Genomic DNA, 24,258 nt, shown 5'->3' with positions numbered 1-24,258 from the left:
AAGGACCAAAATTGAGGGAGCAAATTAATTATGTGATAGTTTCATACCAATCTAATCGTATCTCTAACAATATCTCCAGCGATTTTGGCCCAAAATCCTGGACAAAAAAAAAACCAGTGTTGTGTTGCACATACAATGAATCACCCTCTCCATGCCGCGGCGTGTCGGCAGTCTATGAAGAACAGTCAACGCGCCGGCGAGTCCCCCCATGTCTCGTGCAGAATCTTCAAAGCTTGGATTTGATGATGAAGAAGGAGGCTAATGTGATGAGGACGTTGCGTCGGGTTGCATGAGCCGTCAGATTCGATGGGGTGTGGGGTAGCCACCGTTGCGATGGGATCCAACGGTGGGGCCATGTGTTAAAGATGGATAGGGACTGATCAACTGAAAGGGACGACAAAGGTGGGGCAGCCCGTGTTTCCACCGTCCATGGACCACACATCTTTGCCTTTCGTTTTTGACCTCTGCCATCGTAAGCCTAGAATCCAAATTTTGTCTCGCCTGCATGCCCTGTCTAGTGTCTAGTTGTAATGGAAAATAAATAATATAATGACTATATTTTGTAATTGTAAATTGGTTTATTAACTATTTTGAATATATAAAATTATTAATTGTGTACAAAAGACGGCATTGCTATTTGATTTGAAAATTAAATCAAATAGCATTGTTCATAAATAAAATAAAATAAAAATTTTCTTTTATAGGACATTGTTGTTAAAACTCAAGAAGGTGTCTTTAAGAGTGAGGATAAAATTGTAACTTACTTTTAATAATTTAAAAAAAAAAATTAAAGTGACCCGACCATGATAGCTCTTCGCTAATGTTTTATTGAAATAATTCTTATTTTTATTTGTTTTGAAAGAGATTTGAATAAGTCATAAATTTATATATATATAATTTTAATTAAAAATATAAATAAATTAGGTGTCACCCACGTAACTAGCATCTAATGAATAAATTTTCTCGTACTCTTAACATTTAAAAAAATTAATGAGGGTCAAACTGGTGACCTCTTAAAAAAGAATATGTTTACTAAACATAGAAGGTGATGCTTGAAATCTCCTTCCATGTAGTTTCCTGCCAGCCCGAATTTCAATTCTTTTAATCGTCCAAAGCAGTATTTAAAACTTGAGGTTCTAAATGATTAGAGAGCCTATCACCCATCATCATGCATATTACATATGAATATTGACGCCATTGATTGTACAATTTTTGTTAAGAACGTTTCACCCATTAAAAATCATTAAGAATAAGATGTGTAATATGCAAACTAAGGTCAAAACACAAGCCGTAACACTAATAAATTTAAACTACTAGTAATATAGAATAAGTTGTGTATATATAACCGAAACCCATACGATATGAAGACTGGGATTTGCCTCATAAGTAAACTATTGTCCTTGGGGGAGTGTTCATGTGAGGCACATTCAGCAGCCAACAAGATCAGATTGTGCAAAATCTTCTGCAATCCACAAAAGATTATCTGTGGTCAATGGAAATCTGGTAATCTTGATCTACGGTCGTTAATTCAATATCAATGGGATTGAGAAATGCAAGACATCAGGAAAAAGAAAGCCGCGGCTGTGAGCAACCTTTGGTCTTCTTTGCTTTCAGTTTGCGTGATATAGAGAATGCACCAAAATGCTACGTCATTGACCCAAAAATTATGGGTTGAAATTATGAAAAAATAAAAAATAAAAACAGATTAAGCACAACCCTCCACCAAATAAATAAATTAATTCTCACAAGAGGAAAATTCTCGTATACTAAACACATTACAAATAAGGAAAAGCCCATGTGTCTCCGAGGTTGAGGTGATTCAGATTGAGACCTGGCTGCGGTTGCAAGCTTAAGCAATGCAACGGCCAATTCCTTGACCATTCATTCTCTTCTGTGACTACTAAAAACTTGGGTTTTTAAATTATAAAATAGCTCTTTAAAAAAATAAAATATTACATACAAATAAAACCCCATGCCACCTGAACCCTTGATTACAAAGCCTCGTACAAAAGAAACACCTTTCAAAATAAGGAAACAGTTCAGTGTGTCCAAAGAATAACTGATTCACGTCGATAACTGGATGCAAGCTTAAGCTAAAGGTAACGGCCAATTCCGCAATTCACAAATCTGGTTGCTAGCACCCAAATGTTATGGTTTAATGAATATGACAAAGCCTGCTCATGAGACAATCCGGATCGAAATTTCTTCTGCAGTATTATTACAAAACAGATAATGCCAACGTTAATGAGTTTTAAATACATGGTACATCTGGTTCACTTTGCCTATAACCAGAATCCGCATATGGAAACTCATCAATAAGGAGACCAAGGCAGGCAGTGACTGTAAACAAAACTCTATAAAACCTCACGACATCGTGAATGGGACAGATACCACAGGATTGTTTTACTGTTTCCTCCTCATATAGCAGCAAAGTATTCCTTGCTGAGCTGAGGGTCTGGTTTCATGGACTTCTCTCCAGGTTTCCATCCGGCTGGGCATACTTCATCTGGGTTCTCCTGAACGTATTGTAATGCCTGCAGAACATTAAACAAGAAACAAGACATTCAAAACCAGTTAATAGATGCCAACGAACCTCCATATAGGTTAAAGCCCAAAAATTGAGCCCAGACTTCTAATGAATAATTTACCTGCAGTGTTCTCATTGTCTCATCCACACTCCGGCCAATTGCAAGATTGTTAATGGTCGAGTGCTGAATAATTCCTTCCTTGTCAATGATAAAAAGTCCACGCAATGCGATTCCCTATACCAAGGACATGAAAATACATTGGTATACTATAAAAATATTAAATGATCGCGAATCTGAGTTTATCTTTTGCAAGGATAATAGGAATGGTTCCTAAACTAAATATGAAGCATATATCAGAAGGGCAACAGGAAAGCAGGCTTTAAAAGTTCTTGTACTTTCTGTTATCAAATAACACTCTGTGCAAAACTGTTTTTATTTTGCAATAGACTGAAGCATCAAATTAATACATGAATTGATACATCACTTACAAACAATAACAAGTCAGAATTGAGGAGAATAAACAAAATAAATAATGCCTCAGACCCTTTTCTTCTTTTTTTTTTTTTTTTGTTGTGGAGACTTTAAACACAGATTTCTGCAACAGTATCAATTATAAACAAATTCTCTAGACGTACCAAAAAAAAAAAAAAAGATCCTCTCAGAGTATACAGTGCATTAGTGAAGGCAAACTAATGGCAGAAATGCTGCAGGAAGCAAAAATTGAACACTACTACAAAAGAGCCCATAAAGTTGTCCAGGCAGTTAACTTGCATGAAAAATTAAACACTGAACACTACTACAAAAGAGTTATCAATGTCAAACACATTTAATGCAAACTATCATTTTGAAGACAACCGTCACAACCCAATCCCACATCAGTAGTCTATTGGGAAGGTTTTGGGTATAAAACTTGGTCCCATTAACTTATAAGTCACCTTTAGCTAGTACTTTTGAGAGAGGACCAGTGGTGTTGCAGCAACAGTGGCAGAGTCTCATTTTCCATCAGACCTCTATATAGAATATTTTCAGACATCTTCAAAGTACCTATATTTCCCCCACAGTTCATCAATGATTTTACTCTCCAGATAAAGGCAAACCTTTGAAAGCATAGTTTAGACGATAAAAATAACATAGAGAAATGACCAAACCAATGGACTGTTATCTGAAGTGAAAGCACAGATATACTGTTCATTGTTAATACTCCAGTCCTTGGCAGGAGTAAAATGGGAACTTTGACATGGCAAACAACACAGCTTTGACATGGTAAATCTCCCCAATGATGAACCAGGAGGCAAAGAATTTTCCCAGTAATCGTGAAAGATTTCCTTTGACAGATGAATGATAATATTATGAGAACTTAATGCCTGCTTGCATATGAATCTCTTTGTGTGCAGGTGTCTGTAATGTTCATAGAAAGGTTTGGCACATGACAACCAAAAAGGTCCTACCAAAAGAAAGTGGACAACAAAAACGTAGCTGATGTTCAATAAAAAATACCAATGAAATAACTGAGAGAAAAATGGTGCCTGGTTGATAGAAAGCCAAATATCCTTTTGATTTCACAAGCAAAAAAGGAACAAAAAAAAAAAAAAAAGAGTTATCACAGACAATAAATCCTCTTGAAAAACAATCACCATTTTTATTGCTTCTAATATATTAACTACAAAGATGGTTACTGTACACTTTATTCCCCTTTAACATATCCATTCTTATGGCTATGATTCAGGTAATAATATATCAGGATGACATACTTGAATCCTTGTAATTTTTTCTAATGATGTAAATGTACCAGACCAAGTTTCATAGCAAATGAATATATTCATCCAAGTATATATATATCTAGCTTCCTGCATGAATAAAAGACAGAACTTTCTCCTATGTCTCTAATTAAAAACTATATCTACCTTATTGCATTGAAATGCTATGCAACATCCATTATTTTTAAATGTTCCCACTATCCTACATGACCATACCTAACTTTTGGATGCATATCCCAACATTCACACCCAAGCCCATCTTATAGCTTTAATAAGGGTGTGCATAGTTTGGTTCAAGCCGTTAACCGAACTAGTTAATTTGGTTTGGTTCGATTTAGTTTAAGTTTTTTTTTTTTAAACAGTTGGTTTGAAAATTTTGAGAAATAAGGTTTATGGCTTGGTTTCAGTCAGTGACAAGAAAACTGAAACCAAACGGCAAATATTTTTAAACCATTTGAAATATTATATAATATTCATTATATATTATATACATATGACATAAAATATTTTTACTAAAAATATCTTGTACCGAAAAAAATATTTTAATGGTAAAATCTTTAGCCAAACCATAATTTTATGGTTTGGTTTGAAATACATTCAAATTGCAATTTATAGGTTGGTTTCCATATTCTTCCAAACCAGACCAATTTGGAATGTGCCCGCCACTAATTCCATGTCTATCAAAAAAAAGTTATGTTGGGTGTTGTATAACATTTCTTTGGTTTTATTTTCTTCAAGACATGTGGGTTTTCTGCTCAATGCCAAATTATGTTTTTGACAAAATTCCAGCATTACCGTCATCAGCACTCACTCCAGTAATATAACAATCCCCAGAACTCCCTAAGATTACCATTCCTAGAATATCCACATTGTCATAACAGTTTCAACACACAGTAGAACCAGCACCCTGTTAAATGCCATGTATGGGATGGCTGCGCTGAAGGAGACTTTTACTTTTTATTTACTAATTTATTATTTCCAATTTACCATTATTTGTTCCTTACATTTTTTATTTTTTATTTTTTTATTATTATTATTATTATTATTATTATTATTATTTTTTTTTTTTTTTTTTTTTTTTTGGGGGGGGGGGGGGGGGGGGTGCATTGTTAAATAGAATTAGAATGCATTGGTTATAAGAACATTACATATATTAGGGGATCTTGTTTGTCAAGACCAATGAAGAGATGTATCAGAACAAACAAAATGGGTTGTCAAGGCAGCACCATCTGATTATCAATCACCTTATAATGGAAAAAATTATGCTAGCATCACAACACCAAATGTGAAAACCAAAATGATCCCCACCTTAAACATAAAACAAAAAAATAGTTCTGGTAAGATTAAATAACCATCTTCGTAACTACTAACTAGTATTCTTTTATATTTCTAAATGAATTCATCAAAACATAGATCCTTCCTAGAATAATTCTGCTGAACAAGATAACCTATATGTTGTCTCAGAAACTAATGGTAACCTATCAAGGAAGTAGAGTAGTTGCAATAAAGATATAAAGCTTACCTGATCAGGAATCAGCACACCATAGGATTTTGAAATCGACTTAGTGACATCAGAAATCAATGGATACTTCAGATCACCAAGGCCCCCAGACTTCCTGTCTGTTTGTACCCATGCAAGGTGGGAGAACTACACAAACAACAATATATTCTCGTTATTATTTACACAAAAAAATGAAAAAGTAAATTTGATTTCAAAACAAGAGCAACCAAAACAAAACTACAATAGGTGACGTGCAGGTGGATCATATAATCATTTGAATCCAGAGAACTACAGAATTTGAGGGATTCAAAAGTCGTGATATTTATAAATGGATACGTGACCAAGCAATTACAAGCAGCAATAAATAATTGTCCGGAATGTAGTCCTATGCTGCATAGAAATTTAATTACATCTGAGACCCCAAGTGCTCAAAGAACAAAAATTTTACCACTCAGCAACCGGAAACAAAAACCCCTGAAGTAAGCCACCTTCTATCCAAGCATACTCATACCAACAAAAATAAAAATAAGACTAATATGGAATTAGAGAATGCCTACAATAAGAAAAGAGACTTGATTGAGAAATCAGAGGAGTAAATAAAAAAAATAAAAAACATAAAGTGGTGATTGCCTGAAAGAATAATGAATACGATAATGAATATGATAATTGATTTCTAGCCCCTGCAACATAATGTTATAGAGGGATATGATGGATGGGAAAAGCATCCATCCAAGTCAAAAAGGATGACAGACATGATCAACTGAGTTGAAAGTGGGGCACCGCTGGATTTGATGTGAAGATGTTGCAATGATGCACTTCAGTTCTGTAAAGTATATCAGGACAAGAAAAACTGGTGACCACATGGGACAGGGGGAAAGAATAGCCAGCTTCCACCCACATCTCTGAAGCATAAAAAATGCAGAAGGGTAGAATCTATGCAATTAAATTTTTCATGTTGTGAACATACCAATAGCGAGGTACAAGACAAGGGCTATGCATATTGCTAATAGAAAATTTGATATGGGTAAAGGAATCGATAAGAAATATCTTTCAAAAGGCCTATTCTGAAGTGACAAAACATCAGATATTTTAGTGACACAGCATAGCAAAAGCTTGGTCAAACACAAAAACAACTCAGGATATATATAGAGTGGTATTCTGGAAAGGTTGCAATATTTGAAGGGTCTAGTTCAGTAGCATGAAAAGGAGAACAATTTTTAAACTTTCAAATCACCATAGGAACTAGTGAAGACTAGATGTCCTTATTTGGATCCTTATTCTAAAGGCATCAAACTGAAGAAAGTTCCATGCCATGTGCAGGTGAAATCTTTAATGAGGGCCAAGGCAGTGACATGTCCACCAATGAACATTATTAGCAAGTTTTATTATTGCAAATGCATCGACAAGTGAGGATGGACCATGGAGGTATCAATAATATAAAATACTATATGCTCATATAAATAGAGAAAAGGAAAGAGTGCTTACAACACTGTCTACGGAAACACCCAATATTTCAGTGTTTATCTTCTCAAATTCTGCGTAACGGTCACTGAAAGCAGTGATCTCTATTTATCAAGAACAAAAAGGAAATAGAAATAGGTCATGTTTGGATCCATGAAGACATTATTTTATATTCTATAATTGAATTACAAAAATTACAGAAGAGATACATTTGCTTGAGGGTCAGACTCACCAGTGGGACAAACAAATGTGAAATCCAATGGGTAGAAAAAGAGAATCACATATTTCTTTCCAATATATTCCGAGAGTTTAACCTGCAACAACATACCGTCAAATAAGAATATAAACTAAAACCAATAATGTTCGGAGCACTGGTAAATTAAAGTGTCTGATCCTGAAATGCTATCTTCAGGCTTTAAGAGAAATGAATTTATAGCCATGTATTAAAAGTAAATCCCCCAAGCAACTCCCCCCCCCCCTCCCCCCCCAAAAAAAAAGAAAGAAAGAAAAAGAAAACACACAAGAAAAAAATTACACTTTCCAAAGGCAAATCATCGCATGAATTTCATATAAGAAAATGGTCAAAAAGGATGATTGAATAAGGTATCATCATTCATCACTAACAAGCAAGACCTAATAATCTTTAGCTGTTACACGTAGAGAACTAGGATCTTCCTTATTTTTCTCTCATGTGTAACAACACTGGCATAAGTCGATCCTGATTACTTAACTGCTCGTAGGAGTACAGGAAACCCAATTCAAAATTAGAATCAATGGTACCTCAAAGATAATCATCGAGTTCTTACTCAGAGTTCACTCAGTTCAAACCCCAGAAATCAGTTCATTTCAGGGAGTACATAGCTGAAGATTCCAAGATATTTTGTTTACTTGATAAGTCTAGATAAATAACTTGTGCCAAAAACAATGTTCTCTTCATAACCCACCTAGACAAAGACTTTTTAGAAATAACTTAAAATGAACTACTTCGATAGATGATGTGTGCCTAAAACAATGTTCTCTTTGTCAATCATTTAGACAAGGATTCGTTAGAAATAAAATATAACAAACTACCTTGATGAATTCCTGATCAAAAACAGCCTCTGCCTCAAAGTCTGGGGCTTGATTCCCAACAAGAGGAAGCCCACTCTGTCACAAAGAAATAGAGAAAGACAATAAGAAAACAGGATTCATCAAAGCTAGTCTGAAAACTAAAGTATACGAATTTGATACAGACGTTCTGAACATTTATAGATTATTTGCCCAGTTAATCATCCTGCTGATGGAAATTAACTAAAAATAAGAGAACAACCTTAAAACAGAAAGCCAAAAATATACACTTTAATGTTCACAAGCTTCAACTTTATGTCAAAGTATCTTGTTAAACCCCAGATTTCCGCAACCAACACCAAAATCTACCAACCAAACTTGCAACATGCATTATACACCAGAAACATGAATAAAGGGGCGGGGAGAACTACTTGCACATTCAGCAAAGGAAGTCTGCACAGAAATGAGCATGGACATACACAGTAAACAAGTATAGCTAAGTCCTTCAAAGGCAATGAACAAAGTCAACATATATTCAAACCTTTAGGTAAAGATATATGGAATTGGCCCAACGGATAGGCAAGAGAATGTGCTATAACGTAACGAGAAATGAAATTGAGATATAAGTGTGGGCAAATGTACTTACGGCCCTGACAACGAAGTTGCGGCGAGAGTGAGGGCGGCGGGAAGAGATAGATCGAGGGGGGAGAGACCGGAAAGGTGTGGAGCGGAGGCCGTTGAAGGAAGCAGGGATGGATAGGGTTTGAGAGAGTGGCTTGGACGGTAGGGATTTGGGGGAAACGGAAGCCCTAGGGTTGGAAGATGAAGAAGACGAGATGAGAGCAGTTGAAGTAGCTGTGCAAGCCATTGCTGTTGGATCGAACGCTCTCCAACTCTCAGGTCTCTCTCTCTCTCTCTCTCTCTCTCTGTTTCTCTCGCTCTCTCTGTTGCAGCGGCCAATCTGAGGTGAGGAGATGGAGATAGGGGAGCGAGTGGATAAGTTGCAGTAGAGGAGAGAGTTAAGGGCTGGTGGATTTTGAGATTTGGTGTGTTTGCGTTTGCGTCTCGCCCGGCCCTGAGTTGATAAATTAATTTAATTACATTAAGTTTTAATTATAATCATTTAATAAAATATTTGAATTTATTCAAAATAATAAAATATTTAAATTGAGTTTGAGTTATTTAACGTGTTACGTTTAAAAAGCTTATAAATATATTAAATACATTATTTATCATATTTGGCATTAAAATCACTTTAATGAGATGTGAAAACTCAATATCAAATACTCTAGTTTTAGGTAAATCTTTTTAAGGTTGAGTAAATGTTATTAAATTTTTTTTTTGAGAAAATATACTTTTTATATAATTTTTTTTATTTAAATGATGTCTATTGGGTTCCATTGATGGGTTTTATATGAATGAATCCACATCAATCCAATTATAATGAAATTTACAATTTTAGAACTATGACCACTGCAATCAGATTGGAGAATTGAAGTAAATCAAGTTAATTAAAATTGGGTATGATTTAGTTGTCTCACATTTTGAGAATATTAGACTTCTTACTAAGAAAATAAAATATTAACCACTGGTATCTTACTTGTGTTAAAACATCTTATCATATTTATATATTTTTATTAATAAGAGAAGAAATTTTACTTTATTTTTCTCATTAGACATCAAAACAGATAGTATCTTCATTTGTCTCTCTTTCCCTTTCACTTGGACCATTAACTCTTCCTTAACCCTGATGTCAAAAAGTGATGAACAAAGGTAGGTGAAGGGGGGGAACTGGAAACAATTATGGGGAGATGTAACATTTAAGTGTACTTACCGAGTTATTATATTTTATTATTTCATATATAATATTTTTTATGGATTGGTTGGGTTGGGTATATTTATTGACGCTAAGACTAACCCAACAGTGGAGTGTGGGGAAGAGACCCAAGAAGCCCATTTGATTGACAACCCAAAGCCCTCCATTTGGATCCCATGCCGAGCCGAGACCCCAATAATAAGAGCGTGCTCTATATTGTACGTACGATCCATCGTCGTTCCTTACCCTCTCTTGCTCTCGGATTTCCGATAGCCTCTCCGAGCACAAACGCAATCGAATCATCTACCGAGCCTTATCCAAAAAACTTTCTCACCCAGGAAATACAGCTTTCTCTCCAACCAAACATGTAGCAATCCACACCATGCAAGACACACTCCATCTCTCTCCCAACACCGCCAATGCCCTTCCCAAGCACCCCAATCTACCCCCAAACTTTTCCTCACTTTCTCGCCCCAGAAACCTCCACTTTCCCACCATTTCCTCCGCCAAAGCCTCCGTCCACCTCCCCTCCAAGCCCCCCAAAACCCCCGAGCCCGCCGCCGCATCCCCGCCGGCCCACCACCGCCACCCCTCCGAGTTCCAAGAGAAACTCCTCTACCTCGACTCAATCGGAATCGACCTCTTCTCCCTCCTCGCCGCCCACCCCCAGATCGTCTCGGCCTCCGCCGCCGACATCAAGGCCGTCGTCGACTTCCTCCGCTCCGCCGCCGACCTGTCATCCGCCGACATCCGCCGCGTCGCCGCCATGTGCCCCGAAGTCCTTACCGCCGGGGTCTCCGCCCTCGTCCCTGTCTTCACGTTCCTCCTCCGCGAGGCCGGGGTCGCCGGCTCCGACCTCCGCCGCGTCCTCCACCGCAGGCCCCGCCTCCTCTCTTGCAGCGTCAAGACCCGGCTCCGCCCCTCCCTCTACTTCCTCCAAAGCACCATCGGCATAGCCGAAATCAACAGACACACCTCCCTTCTCTCCTGCTCCGTGGAGCAGAAATTCATACCCAGAATCGAATATTTCCAAAAAATCGGATTCTCATACCGGGATACAATCTCAATGTTCCGTAGATTCTCCCCTTTATTCTGCTACAGCATTAAGGAAAATTTCGAGCCCAAATTCGATTATTTCATGGTGGATATGGGGAGGGAATTGAAAGAGCTTAAAGAGTTTCCTCAGTACTTTTCTTTCAGCTTGGAAAACAGGATTAAGCCGAGGCACCAGCGCTGCGTAGAAAAGGGTGTATTTTTATCGCTCCCGGTGATGTTAAAATCCACTGAGGAGCGGTTCCGGGAGAGATTGGAGGTGTGTTGTAATTCTTCAATGCCGGTGAGAACCTCTCCTTTGTGGTGTACAAATTGTGATGATAATGTACTATAGAATTTATTGATTATATATGAAACTATTAGTTCATTTTGTTCAGTAAAATGATGTTTGTGTTGAGCTTTTGCATACCCATCAATGTAGCAGCAAGTTGTTGTGTACGACGAGATCAAATTTTCGAAGGTTAATGAATGAATGAACGGAATGTAGATATGAGAAATGGTGTTTTGATGTTGGTCATGAGAAGTCTATGCTTGACCAATTATATTTCTTTTTGGTTTTGATCCAAAAATAAAAGAAGGATCCATTGAAATGTTATGTCGAAAACCTGGATTTCTTTGCCCATTATGGTACACTGGATCCATTTTCTCTGTCATTTGTGCCGAGAAAGTTGGCAAAAGTGTACCTATCAATTCTCTAAGTAATATGCTTTAACCTTTCTTTTTGTGCCCATAAATGTGATTTCTTTGGATATTATGGTATTTGCCTTTGGCAACATGGTTCTTCTATTATTCTGAAGCAGTTTTATGTGTAAATTGAGTTGAGTTTCAAAGATAGTTTATGTTCTTGTTGTTTCATTTGTTGATATTGGGATTGAGTTTCAGCCTATGGCAGGCTTACAGGTCATGTAAATGCCGCGGCTGATTCTGGTGATGTTTTTGGTTTTATAGCTTGCTTAGAAAGGGCTAATGCTAGGCAAACTCCATACTACCATACAATGTGCCTTCGTCTAGTGCTTGTATAAGATTTTGGGATGCGATTGCCGTCATACAGGCTTGCACTTTTAGGATCTTAATGCAGTTTGGCCTAGGATAGTTAACTTCTGTCTTGTTTTTGTTACGAGTAATGGATGAATATGTGCTTTCTGCTGCATAATTTGTGGTTTCTGCTAGCGCTATACCCCATCTTTCTCATTCCATAACACCAACAAATGGAAAACTTAAATAGAGAAAAAAGACCATTTTGTTTTCTTGCCTATCTTGGCCCTGCTTTAATCACAAACATCTGATGTTTAAACCAATTGATTTGGATGTGTAAACGTTGCACTTGTTTCACAGTTGATGAAGACATTTGTAGCTTCCTTGTACCACAAACACAGTTAAAATGAAACCCAAGCTTACAGTCATTTCTTCCTTCTACTTTGGTACTGAATGAGGAGGTTTTCAGGGACAGGCATGTATAAGGATCTTGATATTTACTGGTCCATTTATCTTGATATTTTCTTTTTTGTTTCTAACAATGAGAACTTGCAGGCATTATCTTTTTGGTATAAATGAAGCTTATAAACCGCGAGCACCAGTTAAATACATGGAAATTTATGCGTAACCCACCTCGAGTCTGGAGATTTGAATCTTGATTGCAACAAAAGCTTATTACTACCCAACCTTCGGGGCTTATTTCACTTGCTTTAACTAACTGATGTTGTGGAAAGCAAGTTTCATAGAAAATGAAGCCATTCACTCATGCAAGGATGCACCAACATTTCCTCTTAATGTTCAGGTCTCAATCTCTGGGTTCCCTTAAAAAGTGTCTCAATGCATGGACCCTCGCTTTGCATTGAAACATTTCCTTACTCTCTGTGAAGAGCAAAAATTGACTGCTCGTCTCCTCAAGTGGAATGACAAAAATGTCACTTTTACCCTCACATTATGAAAGGCTAACAAAAGAAGATGAAGTGACCGGCTTGAGGGTTTGATTTTTGTGCGAACTCGTTCTTCAGCGGACCTTAAGTGATATTGAGCATAATTAGGAGGGTACCCGCGCAATAACCATTCCATTGATGTGTGTATTCCATTTCCACTCCCATTTGCCTTGTATTGGAGAGAAACAAAAAGTTGGGATTATAAAGTGAAACGAATACTTCAGGTGTCCAATTCTCCAATTATAATTTGTAACTTTACCAACTTTTACTTGGAAAAAAAAAAGAATTTAAGGTATTTTTCATCTGAATTTTTCTGCTCATTCTCGTGGGTACTGAAATACGTTTGTACCCATAAAAAAAAAAAAAGAACAGTGATATGGGTCAAATTTAACAATAAAGAGTAGATCTAAATATTAAAAAGATTTGACTTTTTGAGATAAAAGTTCTACATTTAAATAAAAAATAAAATTATAGGTACATGAAATAAGAATTATTAAGAAATATATACGGTTAGGAATGAATTAAAGAAGCATGTACCATCTGTGATAAAATCTGGAGCGATTTTTTTTTTTTAAATTTTTTCTTTGTTGATGCAGATAGAGGTAGGTATCTTTTTCAATAAAATCACAATAGCTAACTGTTATCTTATCATCTATGTCTATGTGGATGCTTATTTTGAGCAAGTAAAGCCAAGCCCTCGCAAAAAGAAGCCCCCAGCAGCCAAGTTGACCTAAACCCTAGCCCTACAATGTAATAAAGTCATAACACGAGGGCACGATAGCAAATCACCCAAACTTATTCGTATTTATTTTCCACTACTTCCCTCCACAATGCGTCCGAACCAAAAGCTCCCACCTTCCCTCGTTTTATGCACTCTTTCGCTTTCCTCCAAGTTTGTTTCCAATGTCGGGGGCTCAACCTCAGAACCGCCGGCCGGCGGCGCCTATTGCGGCTGCCGCGGCGGAGGCTGGCGGTGGGCATGCTTTGCAGCAACTGAAGCGCCGGCTTCCTTTCTCGTCCGCAATGCCGCCTTTCGTCCCTAACGGCGATTACCACCGTTTCTCTTCCTCCTCGGATGATCGCAGAGTCAATCAGGACGCGGAAGCTATCGTAGTTAGATCTCCGGTAAGTGTTGTTCCTTTCGTTGATTGAAGGTTCGTGTTTTCTTACTGATTTATGGTTTAATTAGTTTGTGGTTTTGGGCATTGTTAATGGCGTTAGTCGTTCTGAAATTCTTGCGAGCCTGATTAATCTCTGACAGCTCTTTGAAACTTCCGATGAGTTGGGATCCGTTTTGTTGACCGTAGGTTTCTGATTTGTTAATGATGCGCTTTGTTGTGAAATGATTTCGAGTCCACTGGACAATGAAATCTTTTGAAGTTGGCATTCCGGTGGTTGTGGGATTAGTCATTGACATTGGTTTCGATGGCGATCTGGGATTTATTCGCCACTGCAATTGAATTGGGGTTGTTGGTGCGTGTTTTTGCTCTATAATGTGTCCGGACTCAGGATGATTTCTGTTACTTATGTAGCTTTGTTTGTGCACTTTTATAATAGATGCAACTATCCTAGTTTCTCGCAAAATTGTATGGTTTTGGCAACTAAAAAACAGTATGTAGCTTATGTAATAATTAAGTCGCTGCCATTCCTTGAGGAATGGTAGTATGGCCGTGATGTACAAGATTGGTACTAGCTTAATGCATATGGTTCTATTGACACAAAAATTTTCAATATATTCGGCAAATAATATTATCCTAGCCATATGGCTTGGGATGATGACCAAGTGCTTTCCAAAGTGAACATGCTTGGGTTCTTGTCTTATAAGTTGGGGGCTACAGTAATTCCAGTTGTAGTTTTTGAAGCTTGTTTGCTTTTATTGACGTATTTGTTAGTTTGTTAAATTAGAAAGCCCCATACACATATTCAGTATTTGCTTAAATAAATGCCTCATGGAAATAATTCTGCAGTATTTTGCAGTGAGTAGTTGTGATTTGTGAAGTCTCTACTCTATGAGCTACTTGGTTTTTGGTTTGCCCTCCTTAGTTTAGCTCCTTGCAGACTTTGGTTTAAGTAGACTTTAAGTTCTTGTCTGTGAATCTGTGTTGCAAACTTTGCCCGCTTGAACTTGGTTCTTGTGTAAAAGATCACAAAGTTCGGAATGTTATTACTGATTTTCTTTGGTAAGTTATTTATGCCTGATTATATGAATGGAGGAGAGAAAACAATTGTTGATTATATTTAAACTGGAGTAGAACTGTAGGGGTCAGATTTGCAGCCTAAAACAGTATTTGTTAGTTTATGCTGGTGACATAGGGCTCTTCCCCACCTAGTGGGATTAATTTTTGTGATTGTTGTTGTGACATGGGTTCTTATCTTCTCTTCCAGATTCAATCTGCATGGTAGACTAAATGCAATAGTGAAACATTAAAGGTGCACTCAACATGTACTTTATACCTCTTCCCTTTTATCTTCTTTCACCATGGCACTAATTTGCTTTGTTGTAAAAGTTAATTTATCTCCTGGCACAAGGATGTTTTCATTTGCTGCCTTTTGCAACCAGGAAAATTTAGTTTCCTTGTCCGTTTGCAGCTCATTGTTAAATATGAATTTTCCTATTCAGGTTCATTTTGGAAGTTTCACAACAAACAATAACAACATATCCAACCTTTATCCCACTATGTGGGGTTGGCTACATGAATTCTAGACTTGCATGTATTTTTGTTTTTTGTTATATCTTCATTTAGGCCCATACACTTCATATCAAATTTTCATATCTCTCCCAAAATCTTCTTGGGTCTACCTCTACCTCTTTTTTTTACTAGTTGTTCTATTTCATCAACTCTCCTCATAGGAGCGTCCCTTGGTCTGCTTCTCACATGACCAAACCATCTTAGTTTAGTCTCTCTTATCTTCTCCTCGATTGGCACTACTCCTACCTTATTACGAATAATCTCATTTCTAATTTTATCTTTTCTTGTATGGTTGCACATCCATTTTAGCATCCTCATTTCTGCTACGCTCGTCTTTTGCTCATGCTGGTATTTGACTGCCTAATATTTTGAACCATACAACAACATTGGTCTTATAGCTGTCCTATAAAATTTTTCTTTCAATTTTAATGGTATTTTAATCACATAACACCCCCAATGCATTTCTCCATTTTAGCCAACCTGCCTTAATTTTATGCGTGACATCCGTGTGAATTTCTCCATCTTTTTTAATTATTGATCCCAAATATCGAAGATGGTATTTTCTTTGTAAGATTTGGTCTTTCAATTTTATTATAACATCCTCCACTCTTGCATTCTTACTAAATTTACATTCCATATATTTTGTTTTTCTTTTACTTAATTTAAATCCCTTAGATTCTAAGTAGCTTCTCCACAACTTAAGCTTAGTGTTCACTCTCTCTTTTGTTTCATCCACCAAGACTATGTCATCTGTAAATGGCATACACCATGGCACATTTGTCTAAATGTGTTTAGTGAGTTCATCCATTACTAAAGCAAATAAGTATGGACTTAGTGTAGAACCTTAATGCGGTCCCATTGTAATTTTAAACAGTTTAGTATCCCCTTTGCATGTTCTGACCCTTGTCTCTGTACCGTGATACATGTCCTTAAGAGCTTGTATATAGACTATTCGAACTTCTTTCTTCTCTAAAACCCTCCATAATACTTCTCTAGGGACCCTATCATAGGCATTTTCTAGATCTACAAACACCATATGCAAGTTCTTCTAATGATCCCGATACCTTTCCATTAGGCGCCTCAGTAGATATATAGCTTCCATTGTTGACCTATCGAGCATGAAACCAAATTGATTTTTCAAGATATTTGTTTCTTTTCTAAGCTTCTGCTCTATTACTCTCTCCTAGAGTTTCATGGTATGGCTTATTAACTTAATTCCTTTGTAATTTTCATAGTTTTGAATATCTCCTTGTTCTTGTATATAGGAACCAAAGTACTATTCCTCCACTCATCTGAAATTTTTTTTAATTTAAGGATTGCGTTAAATAATTTCGTTAGCTAAGAGATGTTTTCTTCTCCCATGCATTTCCATGCTTCTATTGGTATATTATTCGGTCCCACTGCCTTATGATTTTTCATCTTTTTAATGCTTGCCTTATTTCATTTGAACTTATTCGTCGATAAAATGTATAGCTCACGTTCCCTTCGGAGTTACTAAGATGTCCCAACCTAACTCTTGTGTTCCCACCGTCATTGAATAATTTTGTGAAATACTCATTCCATTTCTCCTTAATCGCTCCCTCATTCACTAATACATTTTGATTTTCATCTTTTATGCATTTCACTTGGTTTAGATCCTTTGTTTTTTTTTTTTTTTCTCTTGCTTTAGCTAATTTATATATATATCCCTTTCTCCATCTTTTGTATCAAGTCGTTTATATAGATTCTCATATGCTTTTGACCTTGCTTCACTAACAGCTCTTTTTGCTGCATTTTTTGCTTCTTTATAATTTTTTAGATTTTCTTCATTGTTACACTGATATATAACCTTATAGCAAGTTTTCTTATTTCTAATTTTCAATTGTATCTCTTCATTCCACCACTAAGACTCCTTAAGGTTTGGGGCTCTACCATTTGTCTCTCCAAGAACTACCTTTGTCGTGCTTCTCAGGATAGTAGCCATTTCCCTCCACATTTGGTTTGTCTGTCCTTCTTCATTCCATTCCCTTCTATCTCTTAATTTTTCTTTGAAAGATTAGTTGTTTCTCCCCTTTTAAATCCCACCACCTAATTTTTGGATTTTGTTTTATGTGATTTTTTCTCTTCCAATTTCTTACTTGGACGTCAAGTATCAAAAGTCTATGTTGAGTAGTCAAACACTCCTCCGGTATCACCTTACAATCCTTACAACATAACCGATCTTCTTGTCTCATGAGGAAGTAATCTATTTGAGTGCTTAATGCGACATTTTTATATGTGATTAAGCGTTCGTTCCATTTTTTTAACCTAGTATTGGTTATGATGAGCCCATATGTCCTAGCAAAATCTAGAATAGACTTACTCTCATTATTAATTTCTCCAAATCCAGACCTTCCATACCTCTCTATAGCTGTTTTCGTCTCTACCCATGTGACCATTTAAGTCACCTCCTATAATCACTCTATCCCCCCTTGGTATCATTTGTATGAGTCCCTCTAGGTCCTCCCAGAATTTTGCTTTTATCTCCTCACCTGACCCCGCTTGTGGTGCATATGTACTAAAGATATTTATAGTCATTCTTCCTAAACCAACCTTCACCATAATAATCATATCCCCTATTCTCTTTACATCCACTACCTCATCTGCTAAGCTTTTATCCATAATAATCCCTACTCCATTTTTCGCTCGATTATTTCCTGTGTGCCATATTTTATATCTAGTTTCTAATAAAGTTTTTGCTTTTTTCCCTATCCATCTCGTTTCTTGAAGGCACATAATATTAATCTTTCTCTTAATCATCATATCTACCACTTCCATAGCTTTGCCTATTAATGTTCCTATGTTCTATGACCCAATTCTTAACCTATGATTTTGGTTTTAACTTTGACTTTGAATTTGATTTTGTTTTTTATTTTGATTTTGGACTAGCTTCTTTACCCACATCCATCCAAGCAAATGTGGAGACCCTTGCTCTTTTGTCACTACATCCGGGCGCCGATGCAGCGGCCTTAACTCACTCGACAATACACACGGGCAATGTAGCTCGTTGCTATGAAGGGTTACGCCCTAATGGTTTTTCATAGTTTGTCTGGAGTTCATGTTTTGGATCCGACTAGGTTTTACGTTGGTTGTCGGCTACCTAATACAACCCTCCTCTTTTATTCGGGCTTGGGACTAGTAGTGGATAACATCCTAGACGGAGTCAAAATTAGGATTGTGAAGCCCTCCTAAATTCTTGATCTTTCTTGTTGGAAAAGGGCACAGGTTTTCATCTAGGTGCCAGTTTTTTGATATATCAACTTTCTCTTATACTGTCTGTCCATGTAAAGTTGTTATGCTCTTCTTCAGAGCCTTTACATGCAATGTCATTTGGTTCATTTCCCATAATAAAAGCACTAGCTTGCTATGCTTTTCTTGAAGAGTGGCAGGACAAGCAAATGGGTACTGGTTGGCTATGGTATGTTTTGTTCACAGATTTTTAATGAAGGCATCAACAGATTAAACATGGTAAACTAATGGTTTCTCTTGACTACCTACCATAGAAATGGAAAATTAGGGTGCATCTTTTGCTCATCCGGAGTCAAGATGGATCCTAAGGAGACTTAGTCTATCTGGGAACGTGCAAAGATTGTTCTTTTCCAGTTCTGCTGGTATATTTTATTGGATTACCATCAGATAGTGAATCCTTTCTTCTATGATGAACTCTTACATTTTAAGTCTATAATTTTTACCTTGTTTATTTTGGAGATATAGTAGCAGAAATGTATTTTCCTCTCACTTGTTGGTGTACATTTCAGTTTTAACCAAATGATGCCTTGTGAATTTGCTGGATTATATTGGAGCCTCTTTGCCTTTCGAATTTTCCACCTTGATTTTGTTATTATTATCTTTTGGGTTTGGGGAGGGAGGGGGGCGGATAAATTATGCCGAAATGATGGTTTCAAGTTTTGTTTCAGATCTTTGGTGCCATCTTTGGTGCCTTGGTCTCTCTATTTTGTGAGTGCTAATTGTCATTATTTGATGTTAAGTTATTGATTGATTGCATTAATGTCTTCTTTTGTAGAAGAACTTTAATTGACATGTTGTATTGAGGTCTTCCCCTAAAGCATGGCATGCTTGTAATCTCAATGCTATCTACGTACTAATTGATTTACACAGATCCTACTGTTTCATAATGGCAGTTACTGTTTCATAATCTCAATGCTATCTACTGTTTTATGTGTCTGTATCAGCAGTTGAAGCGGAAGAATGGAATGGACTATGATGAAGTTGAGTCAGTTAACTGGATCAGTAGTCCTGGGTGCGCTGATAAAGCTAACAGTCCCCTGCAGACACCGGTATCTGGAAAAGGAAGAAGGGTATATGGCAGGACAAGAGTCTCAAAAAGTGATAGATCTGGGCCTCTGACCCCAATGTCAAATGCTGGTGAGATAAACTACTAAAATCTTCTAATTGCAGTCACTGAAATTGATTTTATATTAATTCGAAAAAAAAAAGAAATTGATTTATATTACCATGGTTTAACCATGAATCTATAAAATCATACTGCTGGATGTAAACTGCATTAGATGGTATAGGGTTATCTCTCTTACTTTTTCTTTCTGTGTATCTCACTTTGGTGGTCTTTTACCCTGTCATTCTTTCTGTCTCCATAGGCTAAAAAAAAAAAAGGCATCATTATGTTTAACAAGGTTGCTACTGTGCATAATGCAGGATCTCCATCACCTCTAACTCCTGCTGGTAGCTGCCGTTATGACAGCTCTCTAGGTAATTTCATTACTAGTGAATCTAAGATTAGCTCTGTATGTAAGGCTATAGAACTGTTAAATGTGGAGCTTCAAGTTTATGAGGTATTAGTGGTCAACCTTTTCAGGTCTTTTGACAAAAAAGTTTGTCAATTTGATTAAGTATGCAGAAGATGGTATTCTAGATTTGAACAAAGCTGCTGACACCCTGGAGGTGAATTTTTTCACCAGTTAAGTACACTATTTATGCATTTTGGGCAATTCTCATTAATATTTTTTTTTCATGTTACAGGTGCAGAAGAGGCGAATTTATGACATAACAAATGTCCTTGAAGGAATTGGTCTAATTGAAAAGAAGCTGAAGAACATAATTCGGTGGAAGTAAGTCTTTTTTTCAGGATATTACCTACTTCATGTTCATAACATTTATTTGGGGCAATGAGTATTAAAATCATTTGATTTACCTGAGTATTTTAAATGATTAATTAGGGGACTTGAGGCTTCAAGACCAGGGGAGGTTAAAGATGATATTACTACCTTGCAGGTATGCTTCATTTAATGTGTATTTTCTCATACAAATGCTTATGCAGTTAAGATCTCTTAATATATAATTTAGTGTTATTATTCCAAATTCTTTGCATTAATTGGTGAATGACGAGCCTTTTTCCCTGGAATTACCTGCAAATATGTTGCTATTCCTGGTTTACATCATTGTCTGCTGTTGCACATAGAGTCGTGGATCATACTCAGGTGCATTTTTTTTTTTTTTTTGTTTCTTTATAATTGTTGTTTGTCCCTGCAGGCAGAAGTTGAAAAGCTTTCCATGGAAGAACAGCGATTAGATGACAGGATTAGGTAATATGGTTTATTACATTCTCGGAGCAGGGAATGGTGCTATCTTGAAACCATTAGATTTTGCTGATGATTCCAGGTTATTGCAGAGAAATGCAGGAGAAATTGAGGGACTTGAGTGAAGATGAAAGCAATCAAAAGTAATGTTCTCCTAACTAGCTTGATTCATTTCTTTCATAATTGGAATTTTCTCAATGAAATATCTGTTCATCTTCCAACTAATTCAGGTGGCTTTTTGTAACTGAAGAGGATATCAAGGGCCTACCTTGCTTTCAGGTCAGTATCTTTTGGCATATTGAATGTTGCCTTTAACACCCTTTTGGCCCTGTATTTTTTTTAGGCTTTAGCCTGACCAATTACTTGAACCTGTTATGTCTGGTTCCTAGCAGAATGAAACCCTAATTGCAATCAAAGCTCCACATGGGACTACTCTTGAAGTTCCAGATCCTGATGAGGTTAAGAGAGGAACCCTTGTGATGTCCTTATTTCTGTGTTTCAGATGCATGAAAAAATTGATTTTCTGCATAACAGGCTGTTGACTATGCCCAGAGGAGATACCGAATAATCCTGCGTAGCTCAATGGGACCAATTGATGTCTACCTTGTGAGGTAATAGCTTCACTCTGGTACAAGAATATGCACAAGTATATTCACAAACTTAGTCCTTCCAAAGCTGAAGTTTTGTTCTTTGATTTAGCCAATTTGAGGAAAAGTTTGAGGATGTGAATGGTGCTGAGCCATCCATGAGCTATCCAATCGCTTCAAGTTCAGGCTCCAATGAAAATCCTGCAACACAGGCGACCACTATTGGAAGTGAAATAGAGATTGAACCACAGCCACAAGATGGCAGCTCTAGTTTAAATGTTTCACAGGACTATGCTGGAGGGATCATGAGGATTGTCCCGTCGGATATTGATGTAAGTCCTTATTTTGATATTTATTTCAGGAACAAGAATATCTTCTCCACTCAACTGTTTTATAGAAGTTTGTATATTCAAAATGGATACATAAATTGTCATAATTTTAGCACTTCAACTTCTTTCATGGCACAATTAATTTGAATTGATGTTTAAGAAACATGAATATCTTCACCACTCAACTACGTTATAGAAGTTTATATATTCAGGATGGATACATAAATGCTGTCATCATTCATGGTACATATGAATGGATTTCTGATTTGAGGGGTATAAGTTAATTCTTGCATGCACCCCCAAAGAAAAGTAAGCTTATCCAAAACACTGCAACTTTCATCCTCTTTCTTTTTGGTTCTTCACTGTGGGGCATTTTGGCTGGTCCCATATATCTAGTCTCGGTGGCTGTGCCCATCACCTACTAGAGTGCATGCATAAAGTTCGTATACAAGGCTATGAAGTAATCCATTCTCCCAAATTTCCTCAACCATTGTTATTTATAGCATGTTCCCTTTTTTCTAGAAGTGAGGTTGTACATAATTTATTGTCGGAGTACTGTGTAATTTCTGTCAAATACTGAGCCCTTCTTTTTGTAAATCCTCATAGAACGATGCAGATTACTGGCTCCTATCAGATGCCGATGTTAGCATCACTGACATGTGGAAGACAGATTGTATCCTCTAATATATCAGACTTGTTATCCTCTTGCTTTTCTGTTCTGGCACATATTTTAACCAAGTTTGAAATCTCAAATCCTTGACTTGAGCAATAGCTGGTGTTGAGTGGGATGGAGTGGATATGCTTGGGAAGGAGATTGGAATGGCTGATATTGGCACCCCAAGGTCAAGTACTCCGTCTTGCATTTGTGCTGATATTCCATCGGATGCTGTTGACATGGATCAAAACCAAAGGTGATTCCCATTTCTGCAATATATATTTAAGTGAGCAGCTCATATATGCTTAAAAATCGTAGCTTTTGGTCACTGGCACTGCCATGGCTTCCTGTTGTATTACTAATTGAATCCAATATTTTGATTCAATAAAGAAGTTTAAGCCCCATCTGTTTTTTTAGAAAGATAATGCACTGCTAGGTGGAGCCAACTGCTAACTGCTGTAGCGTGCAGTTGCGGCCTTTTGATGAGAACCCAAAAATCACTAATTTTTTAGGAGGATATATGAATCTTGATGGGCCTAAAAAATTTCCAATTGAGGTCTTTGTCAGTATATAATGAAAGGTGATTATAAATTTCATTTTGTGTACTATTCCACCACACGTTTTGACTGGGAAAGAAGCTGTTGGCTCCTCTTTTGTGAGAACGTGTCAGGCAAAGAGAAAGAGAGAAAATAAAGTCACTATCGCTCTGTGAAAGCAGGGACTTGAGAGCAAAATCTCTCGGAGCTACCACTCACCGAAGACCAATATCGTATTCATTCTTATTATTATCGGCAAAAGGCGAAAGCGAAGTTTGAGGGACACTTGCTCTTCTTTTACACCTTAATTTCTATTCTTAATTCTTTCCCTTCTCCTAATTCTTGCCTCTTATTTGTTCCGTCCATGCCATACTAAAGCTTTCAAAATGTCAATCCAAAAAAGTGTACCCGAACCCCTATTACTCTAATTATCCCCATGTGTTTAAAATTATCTTTTTTAGATAACAATAGCATAATTTAATTATTTTAAAACTTTCAGTTTCATTTCACCATAAGAATAATAGTCAATGCAGTCTGTTAATATCTTTAACCCATCGATGCACCATATCCACGGCAGTACCAAGAACAATGCGAAAATACCAAAATAGAAAGCCAACAAATGCACACAAACACACTAACCACAACGCACACACCACAGAATAGCGAGATAACGTTTATGTGTTCGGATTTGAAATAAATCTTACTTACAGTAAGATTTTACTCTAATCAATCCTCTAAAATGACTAAAATGATAGACAATGAATTTACAGAGATTTACAATAATTACAACGAAATTAGAACCAACA

The 24,258-nt window shown here is 36.9% G+C and overlaps 2 protein-coding genes across 7 annotated transcripts; one reads left to right on the top strand and one right to left on the bottom strand.

The window, feature by feature from the left end:
- Nucleotides 1-2,193: 2,193 nt before the first annotated feature.
- On the bottom strand, nt 2,194-9,352 carry LOC127790572 (2-Cys peroxiredoxin BAS1, chloroplastic-like). The gene is made up of 7 exons (XM_052320144.1): nt 8,941-9,352; nt 8,319-8,393; nt 7,480-7,561; nt 7,272-7,351; nt 5,808-5,933; nt 2,649-2,762; nt 2,194-2,534 (listed from the first exon to the last, which is right to left on the bottom strand). The coding sequence occupies exons 1-7, from the start codon at nt 9,160-9,162 to the stop codon at nt 2,418-2,420; spliced, it is 816 nt and encodes a 271-aa protein (XP_052176104.1). The 5' UTR covers nt 9,163-9,352; the 3' UTR covers nt 2,194-2,417.
- An 887-nt stretch (nt 9,353-10,239) lies between these two features.
- On the top strand, nt 10,240-23,320 carry LOC127790087 (transcription factor E2FA-like). Of its 6 annotated transcripts, none has more exons than XM_052319367.1 (14): nt 10,240-11,446; nt 19,987-20,176; nt 20,465-20,518; nt 20,625-20,710; nt 20,789-20,877; nt 20,986-21,040; nt 21,299-21,351; nt 21,438-21,488; nt 21,576-21,624; nt 21,735-21,803; nt 21,880-21,956; nt 22,045-22,264; nt 22,868-22,934; nt 23,034-23,320. In XM_052319367.1, the coding sequence occupies exons 1-14, from the start codon at nt 10,493-10,495 to the stop codon at nt 23,174-23,176; spliced, it is 2,157 nt and encodes a 718-aa protein (XP_052175327.1). In that variant the 5' UTR covers nt 10,240-10,492; the 3' UTR covers nt 23,177-23,320. The 6 variants fall into 6 exon arrangements, with proteins under 6 accessions (XP_052175327.1, XP_052175325.1, XP_052175326.1 ...); XM_052319365.1 differs by having other exon boundaries at nt 19,984-20,176; XM_052319366.1 differs by having other exon boundaries at nt 10,241-11,446; nt 19,984-20,176; nt 21,738-21,803.
- Nucleotides 23,321-24,258: the final 938 nt, after the last annotated feature.

The sequence above is a fragment of the Diospyros lotus genome, chromosome 14 (assembly GCF_014633365.1).
Source record: "Diospyros lotus cultivar Yz01 chromosome 14, ASM1463336v1, whole genome shotgun sequence".
Taxonomy (NCBI): domain Eukaryota; kingdom Viridiplantae; phylum Streptophyta; class Magnoliopsida; order Ericales; family Ebenaceae; genus Diospyros; species Diospyros lotus.
This window is presented reverse-complemented; position numbering and strand designations above follow the sequence as displayed.

What these genes read in the sequence shown, in the direction of transcription:
- LOC127790572 (XM_052320144.1), bottom strand. Translation starts at nt 9,162, where the DNA reads ATGGCTTGCACAGCTACTTCAACTGCTCTCATCTCGTCTTCTTCATCT. An exon ending in GTGTTTCCGTAGACAGTGTT is followed by an intron (nt 5,934 to 7,271) that starts GTAAGCACTCTT and finishes TTGTTTGTGTAG; the next exon opens with TTCTCCCACCTTGCATGGGT. An exon ending in GTGTGCTGATTCCTGATCAG is followed by an intron (nt 2,763 to 5,807) that starts GTAAGCTTTATA and finishes TCCTTGGTATAG; the next exon opens with GGAATCGCATTGCGTGGACT.
- LOC127790087 (XM_052319365.1), top strand. Translation starts at nt 10,493, where the DNA reads ATGCAAGACACACTCCATCTCTCTCCCAACACCGCCAATGCCCTTCCC. An exon ending in ATTGATGTCTACCTTGTGAG is followed by an intron (nt 21,957 to 22,044) that starts GTAATAGCTTCA and finishes TCTTTGATTTAG; the next exon opens with CCAATTTGAGGAAAAGTTTG. An exon ending in TGACATGTGGAAGACAGATT is followed by an intron (nt 22,935 to 23,033) that starts GTATCCTCTAAT and finishes CTTGAGCAATAG; the next exon opens with CTGGTGTTGAGTGGGATGGA.